The sequence below is a fragment of the Python bivittatus genome, unplaced genomic scaffold, assembly GCF_059951505.1.
Source record: "Python bivittatus isolate LINGU-HERP-01145 unplaced genomic scaffold, Pbiv_v1 ctg000670_np1212, whole genome shotgun sequence".
Lineage (NCBI taxonomy): Eukaryota > Metazoa > Chordata > Lepidosauria > Squamata > Pythonidae > Python > Python bivittatus.
Window position 1 is genome coordinate 13,180,098 of NW_028277094.1, and position 18,555 is coordinate 13,198,652.

The following is an 18,555-nucleotide window of genomic DNA, read 5'->3' on the forward strand; positions in this document are numbered from 1 at the left end:
ACCTGTCACCCGCTTGCTTCTGCTTCTGCATTCTGAACAACGAAGTTACCGTTCTGGAAAAGGATGAGCAGCATCAAACAACAAAACCCTCAGGCACAGTGGCTGAATCTCCAGCTCACACAGCAGGTGGGTCGCTGGACTGGAAGCTGTACAAGCAAGTTGAGGACGAAAGCCCATCATGTGGCCTCTGCCTTCATTGTGTTCCAAGCTAATTCCCAACACTGTAGCTGCTTTTGGTCAGTGGCCCATAGATCTGGAGGGATTTCCCCTTCAAAGGTAAGCTGACCACATGGCAGTTCCCTACAGGAAAGGGGAAGCATGAAGGCACCCGTGGAGGAGTCCTTCTGCTGAGGGAGCGTCCGTGCCTTCTGCTGGCAGCTGAGAGGTGGTCAGTGGTCTGCTTTTACGACCAAATGTATCCATCGCACACGTACCAAGTGCTCTTCTAGGCCGAAGTGGGGTCAAGGAGCGCGGCTGCCCTTTTGGCCCCACCCCCTTTCATGGCAAGACTGTTGTTTCTCCATGTGCAGTCAGCCATGCCCCCCCCCCCCCCGCACAAGGTATTCCCACAGCTCCTGGCTCTCCAGCAGAGGCTGGGCTCGAAGCAAGAGCAGAAGGCCTCTTCTCCATCATCCCCTGCAGGAGCAAGGAGAGGGAGCCTAATTTGGAAGAAGAGGCAGGGCCATTGTGAGAACGTCCCCAGTCCCACAAAATGCAACATTACCAAGGGATTTTCTGGACTGAGGGGAGCAGCTGGAATGCTAAGTGAAGGGCGGCTGCCTGAAAGGAGAATGCCAGGGCTGCTGGGTGCCCTACTGAATGGTGCCATCAACGGATGCAAAAACTTTCTCCAAGTCTGAGTGCAATGGCATTTCACTGGGCTTTGCATCCTGTGTTTTACATGGAAATAATATCCTCCACCCCCCAAATGCATGCCTTTGTAGCCTGCCTTGCAACCCTCAACCAGGTTACCGCAATTATTGGATGTACATCAAAGGATGGGCCCCCTCTTGATTCCTGAAGAACAAAAGTGGATGAGGCTGGCAAGGGCGGCATTCTGTTTTACTTCTGTCGTAGTTAGCTAATTGGTTAATTCCATTGTTTGGCTCATTTCAAGACTGCTGTCTTCCTAAAGCAGCTCGCTGTATAAACCAATTTTAGTAACAAATAAAACTGGCATGAGCAGAATACTGGAAAATTCACCCCATCTCATTTTCTCAGCTCCAGGTAGTCCTCGTTCAGTGACTGCCTCATTTAGTGACTGTTCGCAGTTACAATGGTGATGTAAAAGTAACTTTGCAACCATTTACGATCTTCGCTGGTCTGTAAAGCAAAGGAAAGTTGAAGTAAGATTGTAAGCACAGTCGTGGTTGTACTTCATGACTGCTTTGCTTAACGGCCCCAGTTGTGGTTGCTAAACAAGGACTACCTGTACTTTCACCCTCCAGCAAGGATAGTCTGAGTAACAAATCCAGGAGAAAAGGCCTCCTTATGAAGACCTTTTTTGTTCTGCACACCTTCTTGCTTCCAGTTTTGCTCCCCAAACACTCCAGGAGAGGGAAGGTACTCAAGCATGTCCTGTGAACACCTTGAATCATCTCTGAATGCACTTGATAAGGAAGAAAGAAATGGGGATGGATTCTCAGATGCGAGGAGAAGCACTTCCTTTTATTATCCTGGCAAGTAATGTTTCTGGTTACAAAGAATGAAAAAGTACTTGGGACTCCAGCTCCCTTGATTAACACAGCTCTTCATCTGTGCCCAACAGAGTCAGTCATGCCCTCTGATCTGTCAGCATTGCAGAGGTGCCAGGATGAATTAATGTGGCAGAACAAGGCACAAAGAGGCTTTCTGTCTAGTTTTGTGTGGGATTGCCAGGAAGTTTTTGGTAATGTGAGATTACAAACCAATACATCAAGTGCCACCATCTGACTGCATGTTTTAGCAGACAGGTCCTCTGCTCAATTTTAAAATTTTCTGAATGCCTATCATAAATGGAAAGGTGACATCAGTAGAAATCTGTCCTCTCTTAGCCATGAACTTGGTCTTGGTGGCACTGTGTCCTTCAGTGAGAAAGACAAGCATATCCCTCCCAAGGAGTTTTCCTGATGCTGAAAGGAATAGTTATTTCCATTTAATTATTTATTTAACAATATTGATGATGCACTCCAATCCAAAGGGCCTCTGGGGAGTAAACAGAAGAGAAACGATAGAAGAGAACAGGACAACAGTATCGACAATAATACCAGCAATGGCCATTCAGAATTAGTCTGAGACAAAGGCATATTGGGACAATACATATGCCATGCCCCCGTTTTAATTTCACATTTGGCAGCTTTTCCAAAGATCATTATGGAAGCCACGACCCCTTTCTTATCCACTGAGGCACCAGTTAAAAATAGATCCCTGGTAGTGTCTTGCTGCCAAAACGATAAGGAGGTCAGATACCAAACCTACCTTCTGGCCGTCCACCCCAGACCAAGGCACGGCAGTTCACAGTCTCACCTTGCTTATACAGTGAGAGTTGCCTTGACTTTGGGGGTGTTGCAAAGGTGTAGAGGTGGGAGGCAAAGGGCCAGGAGGCAGCCGGTACCTTGGAAGCCCTCCGGAGGGGACTGGCACTGCCCTGGTCTCCGGCTTCCTGTTCTCGTGGCTTCTGTGGAGGTGCTTAGAGGCCTGCCGCGGACGCTTGTGTGGCCCATCCTTGCCCGCACCTTGACGCAGTTCCTTCTATTGTCCGTCTCTTTGGCTTTTCTTTTGGCACCTTGCTGCTTCTTTTCTTCTTTTTGGATGACAGCCATTAGGTCTCATTCTCTTTGTTCCTGTTTTCTTCTCTTGCTTCCTCGTCCCCATTTTGCCAGATTCACAAATATTCCTTGCTTCTGAGCTTCCTTTTTTACTTAAGAAATAGGTTATGTTTCTCCTTTCACCTAATTCAGCCAGTGCTTTCTCTGGTCTTTCATTTGATTCAGAGTTTGGGGGCATGTCTAGAATTATGCTTTTTCTTACTCATTTCTTGTCCTCAAGCAAACCCTACTTTATAGCAGCGGGGATCCCCGGCACATCCCTGCAATTCCATTCCCTGGGGACACCTGGGGCCTCCCGGTGCTGCTATGGAGAGGGAGGCAGTGAGGTCATTGTGGCCCAGCCCACCAGGCTGATGACCTCTGGCTATCCTCTTGGGTATTATGGTTGGTCACGCAGTCATCCAGATGTTTAGACTGGATTTGGCATTTTTATCCACCTATTGAGTCCTTCCCAAGGACCTGGGATAGGCAGATGTTGTTTGATCGCATTAAAGGTATCGTCGCAGGATTTAAGCTGTTCCAAATAAAGCTGTCTTTTGCAAGACTGAGGGTGATTTTGTCAACGCCGATGATGTTTAAATAGTGCTCCAGATGTTTTGGGATTGCGCCTAAGGTGCCTATTACTATTGGTACTATCTTTGCTTTCTTTTGCCACAGTTATTCTATTTCTATTTGCAGGTCTCTGTATTTTGTGATTTTCTCCAGTTCTTTCTCTTCTATTCTGCTGCCTCCAGGTATCGCAATGTGCACTATCCAGACTTTTTTGTCTTTCTTATCCACAACTGTTAAGTCTGGGGTGTTGTGTGGCAGGTGCTTGTCTGTTTGGATTCTAAAGTCCCAGAGCACTTTAGCTTCTTCATTTTCTATTTCTTTGTCTGTTTTGTGGTCTTGCTTGGAGGCAAATGGTATTTCTTGCAGATATTCCAATGCACCAGAGTTGGTACTTTGTCATGCCATTTTCTGTAGCCAGTCTGTGTGATCTTCTTGCAGCAGCTGACTAGGTGATCCACTGTTTCTTCAGCTTCTTTGCAGAGGCAGCATTTGCTGTCTGTTGCTGTCTTCTTGATTCTGGTTTTGTGTGCATTTGTTCTTAGGGCTTGGTCTTGTGGAGTCAGAATTAGTCCCTCTGTCTCTTTCTTCAACTTTCCTGCTCTTAGCCATTGCCAGCTCCTGTTGTTATCTGCTTTGCCTGCTAGTTTTTTACTGTACTGGCCATGTAATACTTTGCTTTGCCATGTTTCTTTTCTATTCTTCATTTGGTCTTTCTTATAGCCCAGTTTGGTCTCTTTGGTATTCTGTAAGCCTTCATGGTGTACTAGCTTCAGTGCATCTTCTTCGCTGCCCTTCAGGTACTCCTCCAATGCCCGTTTTCTTTCTTCAACTGTCTGGTGTACTTGCAACGTTCCATGCCCACCTATGCTCCTTGGTAAGTAGAGTCTGTCAATGACGCTGCGTGGATGAAGGGCATGACTCATTGTCATTATTTTTCTGGTCTTCCTATCCAGGGCTTCTAGTTCTGCTTGAGTCCAGTCCACTATTCCAGCTGCTTATCTAATGACTGGAATTGCCCAGGTGTTAATTGCCTTGATGGTATTTCTGCCACTGAGTTTGAACTTTAAGATCTTCTTCACTCTCATGATGTGGTCACTACTAATCTTCTTCTTGACTTCAGTGTGGTTGATGTTGTCAGCTTGAAGGATGCCCAGCTATATGATGATGATGACGATGTTGACGATGATTTCAACAGCAGCAGCAGCAGCAGCACTGACATTCCAAATTATCTAGACTCATGGTGGCTTACAGTATAAAGTTACAATAACATGTATCTGCAGTAAGAACATTAACATAAAGACAATAACATATAAATGGGTAAGAAAACTAACTCACATCATAGCACAATGCAACCATAATGAATCAGAAACAAAAGTAACAGTTCAACCATAAAATATCAAAGGTAAACAGTAATATCCCAAAGACTTTCTAGAAAACTTTGATCTTTGCTAACTTCCAGTAGGCCAAACCCACTTCTGGAGAGGCCATTCCAGAACATCAGTGGTTATCTGGCTGCAGTGACACAAGATGGATGCCTGTCATGCAGATGACACAGGAGTTACATACAAAAAGGCTGCCCAGAAAGAGATTTGGACTACCAATCCCTGTTTAATTTTTTCTAAACATTCACAATTACATTTACAACCCAATGCCGGGGTTTTACAAAAAGGTAAAGATGTTGCATGTGTACTGAGTTTGGGATATTTTGCATAATTGCCTTGAAGTTGATAAAAAAGATTAATCTCTCAGGCAACATTTATTTGCACCTAGCAAATCCAGGCTGTAGTGGTTAACAGCAGATCCAACAGATAACAATCAAACCCAACAACAAATATGAATGAACCGAAGAAATACAACTGAAAGTGAAATGTTTAAAGTTGTAAAAGCCAGTGAATCTTAATCTCAGTAACATTTGGGAAATAATTCTAGGAAATGTACTTCTTAGGAGCTCAAGAGTGAAACTGTGACTAGTTATCCCACCCCACTTCATTGCTTTGAGGGATTTTTTTCCTCCATAGATAAAGAATTAACATTTCTATTTGTGCAGGTGCCCAAATTCCCCACACCACACGTAGAGGTGAGGTGGCAGAAAGCCTCTCCTGAATTAGCCAGCATGGCTGATTTCGAAGTAGGGACCAATCTTGACTGCAGAGCTCTGGACAATCACAAGATGGCAGCAAAGTGATACAAAAACCTTCTAATTCTTTGCTGACCACTTTGGCTCCAGCCCCGAATTCTAATTCAGTCCAGAGGACTGTATATGATCGAGAGGTGCTTTCTGGCAAGGAACTGATAATGGTGGAATATGGCTGCACATTTCTAAGGAAAGCAGGGCTACAATCCCATTTATGAGAGCTGTCAGACTTTAGGTACTCAGTGCAACTAATGTGGCTTCATTGCAGACAAAAGATAAATTATACTCAGGTCTCCCGCAGAACATAGGAATCAAGTTGTGTGGGTGCACACATGCACAAATGAATATACACGTGTGTCAGCCACAGGATTTAAATCTTAGGCCTTTCCCCTCTGTCTCTGAGTTAATGGATCTGACTGTTCTTTTCCTGGCTTTGAGAGCTAGGATTTTGTTTTTTTTAATGTTCACAAGCTGATTCCATCTGGTCTGAGAATTTCTGATTCCCACCTCACCAGCTTCAGTCCCTATACTTGCATGTGTGCAGCCAGTGAAGGTCCTGCAAGAGATACAAGGGGAGGAGGTACAGGGGAGGAAGAGGAGACGGGGAAGTCAGCTTCACATATGGATGTGCTCCCAGGACTGAGATGCTGCTGAGCTACAAGCCATTGGTCTAAGCTTTGGCAAACTTTTTTTCACATATTGTAAGATACCTATTTTTTCCCATGACTGGTTCGGAATGTCTTTTCTTTGCTCAGCCTTTGCCCTGCCTCCTTCACTATCATGGGGACTTTTAAATAAATGAGGAAAGGACCATCTTAAAGCCTTCTACAGTTTTGTCTTGGCTGCCTCACACTAGACTTGTTTTTTGCCCTATGTACCGGCTGTTACAGAAGATGTGACTAGATGCAACAGTTGTTGTACCTACAACAAACCAGCAACAGTTGTTGTTGGTTTCTACCCTAGGAGCAAAGCTGCAGCTCTGATCATTTGTGTTTATCCTATGCAGGAGTGCACGTGGTTGCCATTCCACAGAACGAGAAGAAGGTGCTGCTGTTGCAGGTTTGCAGCCTGCGTTTCTTCCTGGGTTTGGTGTTGCCACATAACATCGGACGGGAGGAAGGTTTTCATTTGCGCCCACTGATAAACAAGTCACTGGTGTTCTCATTCTCCAGCTATTGCAACATGGCCAGCCCTTAAAGATGGTCTAGAAATTGGCAATCAGTGGGCATGGTGCTTCTCAAAATTCTGCCGTGTCCCCAGGGCTAAAGCAGCATAATTAGGCCAGCTGCTTGCAGAACTGCCTGCTCCGCTGCGGTCTGCCTCACTCTTGGGACTGCCAGTGGAGCCACCAAACTTCCCTTTGGAGTCCATGCTGATCCCACTTCTTCTGAAAGGGGGCTTCTTATTACACTTTGGGGTGGGTGGAGCCAAGATCTTATTTGCCAGGCCTTTTGATGTTTTGTATTTCTTACGTTTAAGCATGCTTCAGTGATCGCTTTTATTGTAACTCTGTAAGCCTCCCGGAGCTGACAAGAGGGTCGATGCCAGGCACGCTACCTAACAAACCGGCCAGGCCGCGAGAAGGCAGCCCGCTGGGGCTGGTCCCGCTCGGGATGGCTCCTGGCCGCAGACCTCTGCTGCCGGGGCAGGGCAAAGGGTTCACAGGCCAAGCGGATTCCTCCGCTGAGCTCCAGGGGCTTCTTGTGGCCCCCTTGGAACGGCTTTAGGGGGCCTGGCAGGAAGGACCGAAGGGCAAGACTTCAGGACGGCAAGCGCTGGATGTGTAACTAAGGCGGCTGACTGCCTTTTAAGCAACTATGTATTTAAGAACGGGCTTTTGGCTCAGGGTTCAAGTGGCAAAAGCTTCAATCCTTGCACACAAAAGAATCCAATGGAACAATTTAAGCTCATACCATTGCGGCAAAAAAGGGCAACAAAGAAGGACAATTTTACCAAGAATTGTATATTTTATGCTGATAATCTCAAAACTTAAAAATAAAGCCCCAAGCCCTCTCAAGAAAAACATTCTGTAATAAATACAGAAATGCTGCATCCTGTCTTAATACCAGAGGGTGAGACGCAACAGGTCGGCTCCCCGCCATGAAATAGCGGAATTCCTCTTCCGGCCAAAAGACTGGGAAAGCGTCATATTTTCAAGCCTCTTATTTAGCCTCCCTTCTACTTGTTCATGTTAATGATTATTTTCCAGGTGCATCTGAAACGCCATCATTCCCTCTTGGTTATTCTTTGCAACTTGGTTTCATCCTGCATTCCGCTCAGTCTTGACCAACTTCACACAGAATGTTTTAAAATTTGCAACAACTGTTAAGTGCAGTTCATGCTCATTCATTCACCTTCTTTCTTCACAAGCAGCCCAGTCATACGGGCATCCACAGCCCTAGCCCTACCCCTGAAATAGTCCTCGAACTCTTTGAACTGGCTACGCAGTGATGTGCAAGAGCGTGCAATTGCACCCCCATGTCCTGCTGCCAGGGTGGGCGCAGCTCCACAGATACTGAGCAGCACCCCTCCCTCTAGCAGCATACAACCGTCTAATCCGGAATGGACATGAGCTCCTTTCAAAACTGTATGCATCTACAAAGAGGCTGGCACTGCAGGATCCAGAGGAGGCCCATACCACGGAGTGTGCGTCAAGTTTCTCCCATCTCTGCTTGATCTCATCCAAGTCAAAGCTAGGTCTCTCCTGACTTCCCTGTTGGCTAGAGGGCCAGAAGATGAAAAGGTGCTTGCCCTCCTTATCTTTTAAACTGAAAAGATGGATCAGCTTCTTTCCCTTGTCCTCAAAGGGGAGCAATTCGGGCCTGCAAACTATCTGCTCATTTTCACAGGAGGAGATGCTTTAAATAAATCCAAGTGCTTTTTGTGCACAAAGATGTCTATTGCAATATTTCAAAAGACTGTAAATGCACATTTATCACATGTGTATATTGATGATGAAATAAAATAGAAATGCACATGTTCATTCATTTGCACAAATACATTCTCAAGAAACCATTGTGCACTGTATTTTAATGTGCACATTTGTCCATGCACGTTGCTTAATGGAGGAATTAAAAAAAGAATGAAAACCTGAAGGAACAGAGAAATGCAGCAACAGGCAATTATGCTCACACAATATTTACAAAATTTCAAAATCCAATTTAGATAACAACAGATAACTTATAAATAAGTGCTGCTATGTGACCAGAAACAAATAATTCTGAACCACAGATCCAGTGAAAAATTCAGAAGAAATATCCCATGGAATACAAAGTATGCCATGATAAAACTGCAAAGTTTCTGGAATAAACACCTGCTCAGTGTTGACCCAGCTGTTCCTGCTACATCCTAGCAGTCTTTGTGAGAGCTTACAATTGCTGAGCCCAGAACCTGCCTGGACTGTGTGGGTGGCTTTCTGCTGGACAAAGTTACCCCCTTCTGTCTCTCATCAAACTTTCTGAATGGCCAGGCCGCTCCAAGGTGGACCTAATTTGCTCCCCAAGTTGGGGACCTCTTTCTCACTGAAACTCCAGCCACTCCAGTGAGAAAGCCCCCCTCTCCAGCTGGCCGGAATGGACTCCCCAGAGGCCATGGGCATAAAGAGCACCTGGCATGTGTCACCACAGGATGAGCAAGGCATGAAGCTGGCTTCCGGCAGGATGGAGAGTAGGCAGGATTGGGGGAGAGGGACATCAGACTCTACCTTAGAGATGCACTTTTCTGTGTGGGTCCCTCAGAGACACCCCCCCCCAACAGTAAATACATCCAAGAACATTCTTGATTTTCTTTTCTTTTTTAAAAAAATCACAGTTTGGTTCACATAGGAGAGGAAGTCAGCTGAATAAAATTAATCATAATAAAAGGTAAAAATGAATATAGAATCAGTGGGGTGACCAAAGCACCCCTCCAGGGCTCCTCTGTCCGGGACTGCATGGACATGTGGAGGGTGCGCAGTTAGTTTCAATCCTTGGGGATCATACCCTTGATGGCTGACTCCCGGTTGACATATGTTGCCCAGTACACCATGTTGAAAATGGCAAACAAGACTGGAAAGACGATGCGAGACATTTTGTCTACCTTGCTGACACTGTTGTAGGTCTTCTTGCTCTCCAGAGGCTTCTCTTCCAATCGGGGCACCTTGGCAGGGGGGACCACCACAGCAGCAGGGGTGGCTGTGGGGGCAGCTGCGCTCTTGGCAATGGTTGGCAGGGGAGGCTCCTTGGTGATACTGAGGGCATATGTGGTCCCCACAATGTTGTAGGTGTTGTTGGTCTTCTTAGCCAAGGTGGCTGGCTCTTTTTTCTGAGAAGGGAAACAATGACGGTTAAATAATGGCACAGCTGCCTGGATAAAAGTGCAGCCAGAAATATTTGCCTCTGTGGAAATGGGAGGGTGAAAAAATGGGGTGGCATTGCTCTGATTTGGCCCTAAAATGGATCTCTAAGAGCCATTCTGGAGGAGAATGGGCCAGCGCGGCACTTTTGAAACAGGGCATCTCCTGGAATCAAGGCCCTTCAGAAACGCAGTTCTAAGATCGGGCATCCTTTCTTGGAAAGAACAGAGAGTCCCTTGGAGGCGTTTTCTGATATGAATGTGAGAGCTTTGGAGAGGTGCTTGCTCTAAGTGTCCCTTTAAAGAAGCATGACAAAAAGAAGTGTTGCCAGTCGGACTGCTGTACATCAGACAGAGCAATGACACGATTCCCTTTTTGGATTAAGTACGTTGTGGCTTGTTACACTGTGTGAACGTGGCCAGAATTTCTCTGGATCCCTCAACCCGGTTTCTCTGGTGCCTCCCCTTCCTTTCCTCTCCATTCTCACCTTCATCTCCTGAGCTTCCAGCGCCTTCTTGCCCTCCCAGGCCCAGCTGCGCTTGGTGAAATAATTGACGGCAGCAAATTCAATCAGCGCAGAAAACACGAAGGCGTAACACACAGCCATAAACCAGTCCATAGCTGTGGCGTAGGCCACCTTGGGAAGGGAGTTGCGTGCACTGATGCTCAGAGTAGTCATGGTCAGGACTGTAGTGACGCCTGTGAGAAGGAAAGCAGAGGAGAGGCAGCTGAAGGAGTCAGCGCTTCCACTCTTAGGTCTAACTTTGACAGAAGTTAGCAGGCCTCCGTGGACCTCTTGGCCACAGCAGTCTCCAACGACCAAAGGAACTGGTGGCCTATGTGAGCACGGCCCGCCCCAAACCCAGTGGAGCCATGGCTAGCAAGATCACCTGCTCTGTGGCCCCCCAAAAATGGAGGCAACCTGTTTTGGGCAGGGATTCCTATTAGTGGGGCTCACAGTTCAGTGGCAAGGGATGGGAGGACCAGGACAGAGAAAGTCCTGAAGTACGTGATTATTTGCATTGATTAAATTGAAATCCTAACTTTCTGCTTAGGTAAGCGCAATTACAGATGGCTCACAATTAAAACAAAATACAAAACATACAACATGACCGTAAAATCATACAACTGAAATCAGTCAACAGTTCAACAATCTTGCCAAAAGAAAAGTGCTTCCAACATAACGTTGTATAAATGCACTGCCTTTATTTCACCTCTGTTTTTCTGTTAGGGACCTGCAAACTGCCAGGCCTGTGTATCCTGATCAGGCGTGCAGAGACTAGGCTGGCCACCAAGAACACTCACCACAGCAGGGAGGACTGGCTGCTTTTTCAGCCTGCGCGGGTTTCTTTTCATAAATTGGGAAAAATCACCCAACAATCTTTCGAAATACAACATCAAAGATGTTTGAAAAACTCTACAGTGAAGGACAAATTCAGCCAAATTTAGTCACTGCTTATTTGCTATATTAATAATAATCTGCTCTCCTAATGGATTATCCTTGCCATTTTGGATAGAAATCTTGAATATTGGTGTTTAATTTAGTTTAATTTAATTTAATATGTTATTTATTTATTTATTTATTTAGCATATTTATATAGCCCACCCATCTCACAAACACATGACTCTGGGCGGCGTAAAACACAACAGTTAACAACTCCATAACCATCTAAAAACAATAAAAAATAAATCAAATAAACAGATAAACAGATAAAACCCAAGAAAGTGGGGGAATGAACATCACTTGAGATATATAACTGAGTATCGTCAGCATACTGATGATACCTCACCCCTTGGTGATGGATGAGCTCACCCAGCAGCTTCAGGTAGATGCTAAATAGGAGCGGAGAGAGTACTGAGCTCTGCAGAGTACTGAGCCCCCACCTAAGAAGGGTCTAATAATTTTTACTTTTACATACTTTACATAATAAGGATCTTAGTTTTTACTTCTCAAGACAACCTATGTATTTATATAGAGGTGAATTAGTATTAATTAGTATTCCTTTTTTAACCCGGGCTCTTGATTTTTGTAATGCATTATTCCTGCAATGATCTTTTCCTACTGAAGGAGGAGAAGGAGAAGAGAAAGAGTGCCCGGGCAAGGAAGGCGGAAGGCCCCCCGGTGGCAAGCACCCCGCTGGCTCTTCTGGCCTGCCTCCCCTTTCTCTCCTCCCTCTGGTTCACTCACGGCTGCCTCGAGTCCTGCTCAGCTGACACACTCACCAAACACGGTCCGTGCTGGGACACTCTCCCTGTTGAGCCAGAAGGAGACCTGGGACAGAATGACTGTCATGATGCAGGGCAAGTAAGTCTGGATCACAAAGTATCCGATCTTGCGCTTGAGATGGAAGTAAGTGGTCATCACAATGTAGGTCCCTGGAAAGAGAAATACCGCAATTGCAATGATATTAACATCCTGTGGACAATCCAGGCAGCAAATGCACCAATTCAGCTGCCATCCTTATATATGTCCAGTAAAATTGCTTGCTGGGGTGACCAGCTGCAGCAAACAATCCAGGTGCATCTAGACCTGCTTCCTTTCCCTTTAAATCTGCCTATCACGTGCTACATCTGTAACTGTTCTATAGGTACTTTTCTGGCCTCACAACTTGGTGCCATCTCTCTAGGGAAATGAAACAGCTGGCAATGCTCTTCCCAGGATCTTCTACAATCTCCTTTCATGAAACAGGATGGAGCCCTTAAATCTAGTCAGTGAATTGGTTTGTATGCTCAAACTACCTGCATTACTGCACTAAGGGACCCCTTGTGGGTACAAGTTTCCTTGGATGGTCCTGCCGTCTGCTGACAGTGATGGAACCACCCAGCCCCCGAGCTTAGATGGACACGAGACACGTTTTTTCTCTATCTTGCCACAAGAAAGATCAAGTATGGTGAACATAATCTTTATGGAAATCAAACAAGCTCTTCATGGGATCATCCAATAGTAAGGGCTGTTCCCAAAAACTGCCCCCCCTTAAAAGTGACCTCTATTTCTGCAGCCTGGATTACCTCTGCTTCTTGTGGCCTTCAGGAATATAGCCACTCCATTACCTGTGCTAGACTCAATGGAGTCTCTTCCTACATTGTGGCCAAGGAGGTCGTATTGGTTGAGGCGTGAGCCACCTTCAGCCACCTCCACTTTTCCCAGGGTCCAAGTGTAAATGACTTCTGTCTTGGTGTAGGCATCTATGGAGGAAGAGTTACAGAACAGGTGGAAGCCGCGCCCAGAAGGCTTTTGCCCAGTTTTGGTTCGACTTCATCTAGAGCAGGAGGCACTGAAAAAGGTACAACCTCTCCTTCAAGCTGAAGAACAATAAAATACTTACAGCTCCCAAACTTCAGTGGGCAGGCATGCACATCCATGGGGAAATCCTCCAAATGCATAGGGCATTCTGCATGAATGGTCAATCTGCAAAACACAGGGTCCACTGCTGATGGGACTATCAAGCAGGAGTGCCCAGGAAGGGTTCTAAGGACAGTTTTACTGACAAATTGAGACCTATGGGGACCCCTTTGATTAGTGTCTTTCTCAGATATCTACCAATTTGTCTTTCCACCGGAGATGGTGCTGAGTCATAAGATGTATGCTTTTAAAGCTGCCTCAGTGTGCCTATGTTTCTACTTCCCTGAGGTGCATTGCGTTGTGGGGTGGGCTGGGACAAGCCCAGAGTGCGCAGAACCCAACTGTCCCTTTCTGCAAGTGGCTGTGGGAGGGAAGCTCCAGTGTAAGCAAGGTTCACTCTGGCCCCTCCATCTGACCTCTCCGTGGCCAATCTGATGTTGCCCTGTAGCCCTGCCTGCTGCTTCTGGAGTCAGAGCAGCAGTCTTCCCTCTGTCAAGGCCCAAAGAGGTTCCTCTAAGGTACTGGCAGGGCACCCCATGCCACAACCTCAAGGACACCCAGCCCCAGAGGCCCCAACCCACCTCATGGTGTAGAGGAGGGTGCCATTATCCACCAGTCGAAGCAATTTGTTTGGTGTGGTCATGTTATGGGCCACCGATTTCTTTCCATTGTGGAAAAAGGTGTCTGGGGTCCAGATCTTACTGGCTAACAAGTTGTTCAGGGGCAAAATCTTCATTGGGCCATCAAATTTCAGCCGCTCATCTCGCCAGGATTGCCGGAAGAACACATCAATGGTGTACTCCTGCCAGTGAAGAAAGGAGTTGAAGCTTTTCCCCTGCAGATAGTTTAGGACGTCTGAGGAACAGACCCTCCCCTCCCCCTGCCTCACAATAAAGAAGAATCCTGGTTCCAGCAGACTTCACAAAGTTAAACCATGGCACACGCCTCTCGGGTCCTCTGTTCAGCGTCTGTCTGGTCTGCTATACCCCTCGCCAGAATTAGCACCGGCTCCACAAGCAACAGAGTGGAGAACCCGAGGAAGCCTTTTGTGCCACTGCCCCAGCATCGCGCATTGTGATCCGCTGGTGCTGCACCCGGAGCCCTGCTCATGGTCCTGCCTTCCTGCCCTGTCAGGTTCACCGCAGTCGGCTTCTGCCGCTGTAGCTGCCTTGTTTTCTCCCTTTTCTCTTCCTGTCTCAGCGACGCCCTAACCTGGCTGATTTCCCCGTGGCAGGACACGGGGCGGCTGAAGGAATTCAAGGGCACTCGGGGGCGCCCCAGCTATGCTCCTGTCCCCAGAAACAGCTCAAGGAAGGGGAAGGCTGTTGTGGAGCGCTGCCTTTTCAGACCTCCTTGGGGGCAATAAAATGGTGAGAGCTGGGGTGGGGGGTGGGGGGTAGGGCGATGATCGCGCATCCCCCTCCTGAACCCTCGCTCTTGGCTGGGGAACAGCTGCTGGTGCCCTAGGCATTTAGATTCAGGAGGAAGCGCTGCAGAGCCCTTCCAAGCCCCCCCCCCGAATCGTCGTAAGGAGAAAAGGCCCAGCAACAAGTGCAGAAAAACAGACCCCCTCCCAGCAGTTGCCATGGTAACAATCTTGTGGCAAAGAGCGCTAACGATGATGGAGGCAGAGCGCTGCCAGCCGCAGCAGCAGCAGCAGTCACTCCTCCCAGGAACGCTGTGCTGGCCCCCAACGGTCTTGGGGCAGGGAAAGGCGGCCTCCCCTTCAGCCAGCAGGAGGCCACAGCACTCCTGCGTCCGGCCTTCCCGCCTCTGGCAGCGCTGCTGGGGACCACTGCGGGGGGGGGGGACAAAAGGGGCCACTGAGAGAGGGACAATGGAGACTGGCTTTGCGAAGGGCAGGGGCCGGGGGCCGCCCCTCTTTCCTGCCCCGCGGGGGTGCGCTTGCTAAGGCTGACGTGTGCAGAACTGAAACAAGCACCTGCATTCTACTTTCCCCTCCTCCTGCTGAGTAAATTTTGTAAGATCACGTAGAGTAGAAAGCGCCGTTCATTTCAACTACTTTGACCTCTCCTTGCTTCACAGTTTATTATACACGCTCCCTTAATCAAATACGCTCAACTTTATGGTAAGGATGAGATACTCCCTGAAGGTGGAACGATTGAATATATTACGGTCCTTGGCTCTGATGCTGAACAGCAAGGGAATTACCATGGCACAGAGAGAGAGAGAGAGAGATGCCAGAGCAAAGGAAGAGCAGCAGTCCAAAAGGAAGGGGGTTCCCTTTCCGCTGCCAGGGAGGCAGGCTGTCCAGAGCCAGAGAGACTCTGGAGCTTCCTGATCTGGTGTGAAGGTGAAGCCGAGACAACCCTGGATCTCCCCAGCATCTATCGCCCTGTACCATCCCACTGAGCAAGCTGCCGACCCCCACTGTCCCTCATGGGGATCGCCTGCGGTGCCTGTTCCACAGGCCTGGGGTGACAGTGGGGCTTTAGCAAGCCTCCTCCATCCCCCACCCTGTAGATCAGGTGCTCTGAGGAATCCCTAGTGGACCAGGCTTCCTGGCAAAGGAGGAGCGGGGAACCCTTCCTGTTTTATTGGCAGAAAGGAGAATGTTGTAGAAACAGAGCAATTATGCTGGCACAGGGGGTAGTGCCTCATGGCCTGGAGAAAAGTATGTTAAGCCAGTGGTCGTGGGAGGACTGATGGCTCAGGCGGGGAGCCAAATGTCTCATTCCACCAGCCCACACAGAGGGACCAGCAGGAGCCCAATTCGGCTCCCTTTGACTCAGGAAGGACGCAAATGCAGATCCCAGCAAGTAAGTGCAGATGAGCCAGCGGTCCTGGCAAGAGCTTCTCCATGAGCCAGAGGAAGTGAGCCTTGTGGCACCAAACGAGCCAAAGAATTCCAGCCTGCCAGCAATCTCAGTCAGTATTAGCTGGAGAATCCCAGGAAGATTCCTCACCGCAGTCCCAGAAAGATCACGGCTTTGGGTGTGGAAAGCTGGTCCTGCTTTCTTCTGATGGATGGGATTCTGTTTCACAGCTGCTTTAACTAAGTGGGGAATTGTTCAGATCACAGCCATCCCATTACGATTTTCCCTCAAGGGCTTCCCAGTATCCCTCCATCCCTTCTCTACCCCACCAGAGTTTGGAGCCCCACTGACTTCCTTGCAGCCAACCAAAGTTGGCACCTCCAGGGGCAGCTTTTGCCAACCTGCTCTTGGCCAAAAGTGGGATGGACAGTCTAGCTTCAGGGACGTGGGTGACTTTTCCATTAGCCCTGGGAAACCATTCCCTCTCCCCACAGCAGAAGGGCAACACTGGTCCTACTGAGCCCTTCAACACATACCTGGTGGGCTCCTGCTTCTGCCATGGAAGTCCTGGTGGAATCACCCCACTGTTGCTCTCAAGCCCTCCCCTCTACAATCCAACCACAGGCAGACCTTTGGGAAAGGAGAGGCCGTGATGCCGAGACATTTTTAAGGGAATGCTGCTCTGCCCCCAAGGAACCTCTGGATGTTTCCAGACAGAAAAACAGAGAGCGTCACTCACCATGTCCGTGTCTGACACAGGGCCAAAACTTGTCACATAAATATTTGTCTTGACTTCAGTAACTGTATCTGGAAGAACAGAAAACATAATAGCTATTGAAAGTGAGTTGTACCGACAGAGCAAACGTACCTCGATATAAAATTAGCATCTTGGTGTTGCTTGAAATGTCTGTGCCTTGGGAGGATCCTTCGATATCTGAAATAACCATGTACCTCAAAAGTAAATCAGATACAGAATTTAATTCAAATTGGAAGTGGCATAAAGTCTATATTTTAATTTTATAGGATTTCTAAGTTAGAACAGACGTATACACATGTTGTAACCCATGGACCTCCTGTCATGCCATCAGACTTCATCCAAGAATAGTGCTTCCAAATTCTGTGAAAGGGCACACGTTTACATATTGCTTAATGACTGATGAGATGCTTAAACCACACACTTCACGTGGGGCTGCTGCTGAAGACTGCTTTGGAAACTGAATTTGGTGCAAAATGCTGACTGGTGGGGGAGTCTATAGCTGCTTGCTGGGTGGCTTCATGCTATTTGCTCTCTCGCAGCCTAAGCCTACCTTCCCAGGGTTATTACGGGGGAAAATGGGAGGAAGAAGCTGTACGTATGCCAGCTTGATTTTGTGAATGAAAAGCAAGACATAAATCTAAACAAATAAAGCCATCACTCATCTTAGCAATTTTTCAAGCGGCAGTTGAAGAAAAAAGAATTGTAAAGTACAGGGATGAATAGTAAACTGTGACACTAAAAAACTTTCCTGTAGATCTTCTTTATACAGCTCGGCTGACAGTCCCTAGATTATTTTACATTTTCACTTCTAGGTGCTTTCTACAACTTCAGGTAGTCTCTCTTTTTACAAATTGGGATCAAACACATCCCTAAGAGGCCTTCTGCTCTGGCCTTAGGGACCATAATGCCTTCCACCCATCTTTCAGTGTGCTGCTGTGTGTTACTGAGGAGGCACCGAACACTGGAAAAATGCTTATTCGGCAGCACGTTACACGCAGGGTTGTTGTGTACATGCTTTTTTATCCGGGCAAGTGCCGTATGCTCCAAAGTCACCCCTGCTTGTTCCTGCGCTGAGGATTCTGCTTTTAAAGGAGGCCCCAATTGACTCCTGGTTATTCACGACAGAATCCTTCCGGAGCTTTACGTGGAACCTCAGCAAGGTCTTTGCCAAGGATAGACGCTTTCTTTTTGCAGAGGCTTTGGGGGAGGTGGATTTATTCTTTATGATTCATATCCATGAAGTGACTTTGAGCTGAGCCCTCCCAGACGGCCTATGGAATTCTACCTCTTCCTTTCTGCCACCGTCCATTTTTTGTGTTGTTCTGGCTTGAACTCTGCACTGTGAGAAAATAGGGCAGATGCAACAGGCTTTCCTTGCGCTCTGATTCTGTCCAGTTTCCTTCCCAGTTGCGGCCATGTGACTTTTACCGAATGGTGCAATGCCTGAGGGTGCTCCCAAGCCCAAACTGGCGTGTTAGGCTGCCACCCGCTGGCCTCCCTGCACTGCAGCAGAGGTGAACCCGAGCAACAGAGACCGTCCCCGGTAGACCCTGGCAGCTCTGTCTGAGTGGGACCATGGTCTGGCTGAGAGGTTACATTTGCCCTCTGATACACTGGACCAGACCCAACGAAAGAGTGCTGGGCCTCTTGACAGGTTCTGAGCAGCGTATGGCGACTCGGTGCCAGCCGGGCGTGAGCAGAAGTCTGTCACGCAGAGCACACTCAGAAAGTTGCTGAAAAGCTGCACCACTTTGCTAGGGCTACCGTATTTGGGTTGCAAAAACCTGGAAGAGCACTAGATGGCAGCACAGCCTGTGCTGTGCTCAAGCTCAACCAATATAAAATTCTGGCA

At 47.7% G+C, this 18,555-nt stretch overlaps 1 protein-coding gene across 6 annotated transcripts in view; it reads right to left on the reverse strand.

Moving 5' to 3' along the window:
- Window positions 1–1,065: 1,065 nt before the first annotated feature.
- Window positions 1,066–18,555, reverse strand: part of LOC103051233 (gamma-aminobutyric acid receptor subunit alpha-3-like) — a 43,320-nt gene continuing 25,830 nt past the window's right edge. For 5 of the 6 annotated variants that reach the window (XM_088151788.1, XM_088151791.1, XM_088151789.1 and 2 more), the window contains exons 4-10: window positions 16,686–16,753; window positions 13,751–13,971; window positions 13,153–13,235; window positions 12,878–13,012; window positions 12,050–12,202; window positions 10,314–10,525; window positions 1,524–9,795 (exon numbers count right to left, since the gene is read on the reverse strand). In XM_088151788.1, coding sequence (XP_088007914.1) covers window positions 9,454–9,795; window positions 10,314–10,525; window positions 12,050–12,202; window positions 12,878–13,012; window positions 13,153–13,235; window positions 13,751–13,971; window positions 16,686–16,753 — 1,214 coding nt within the window. In that variant the 3' untranslated portion in view covers window positions 1,524–9,453. Of the gene's footprint in view, window positions 1,324–1,523; window positions 9,796–10,313; window positions 10,526–12,049; window positions 12,203–12,877; window positions 13,013–13,152; window positions 13,236–13,750; window positions 13,972–16,685; window positions 16,754–18,555 lie in introns of those variants that run through there. The other variant, XM_088151790.1, reaches the window with a different exon arrangement.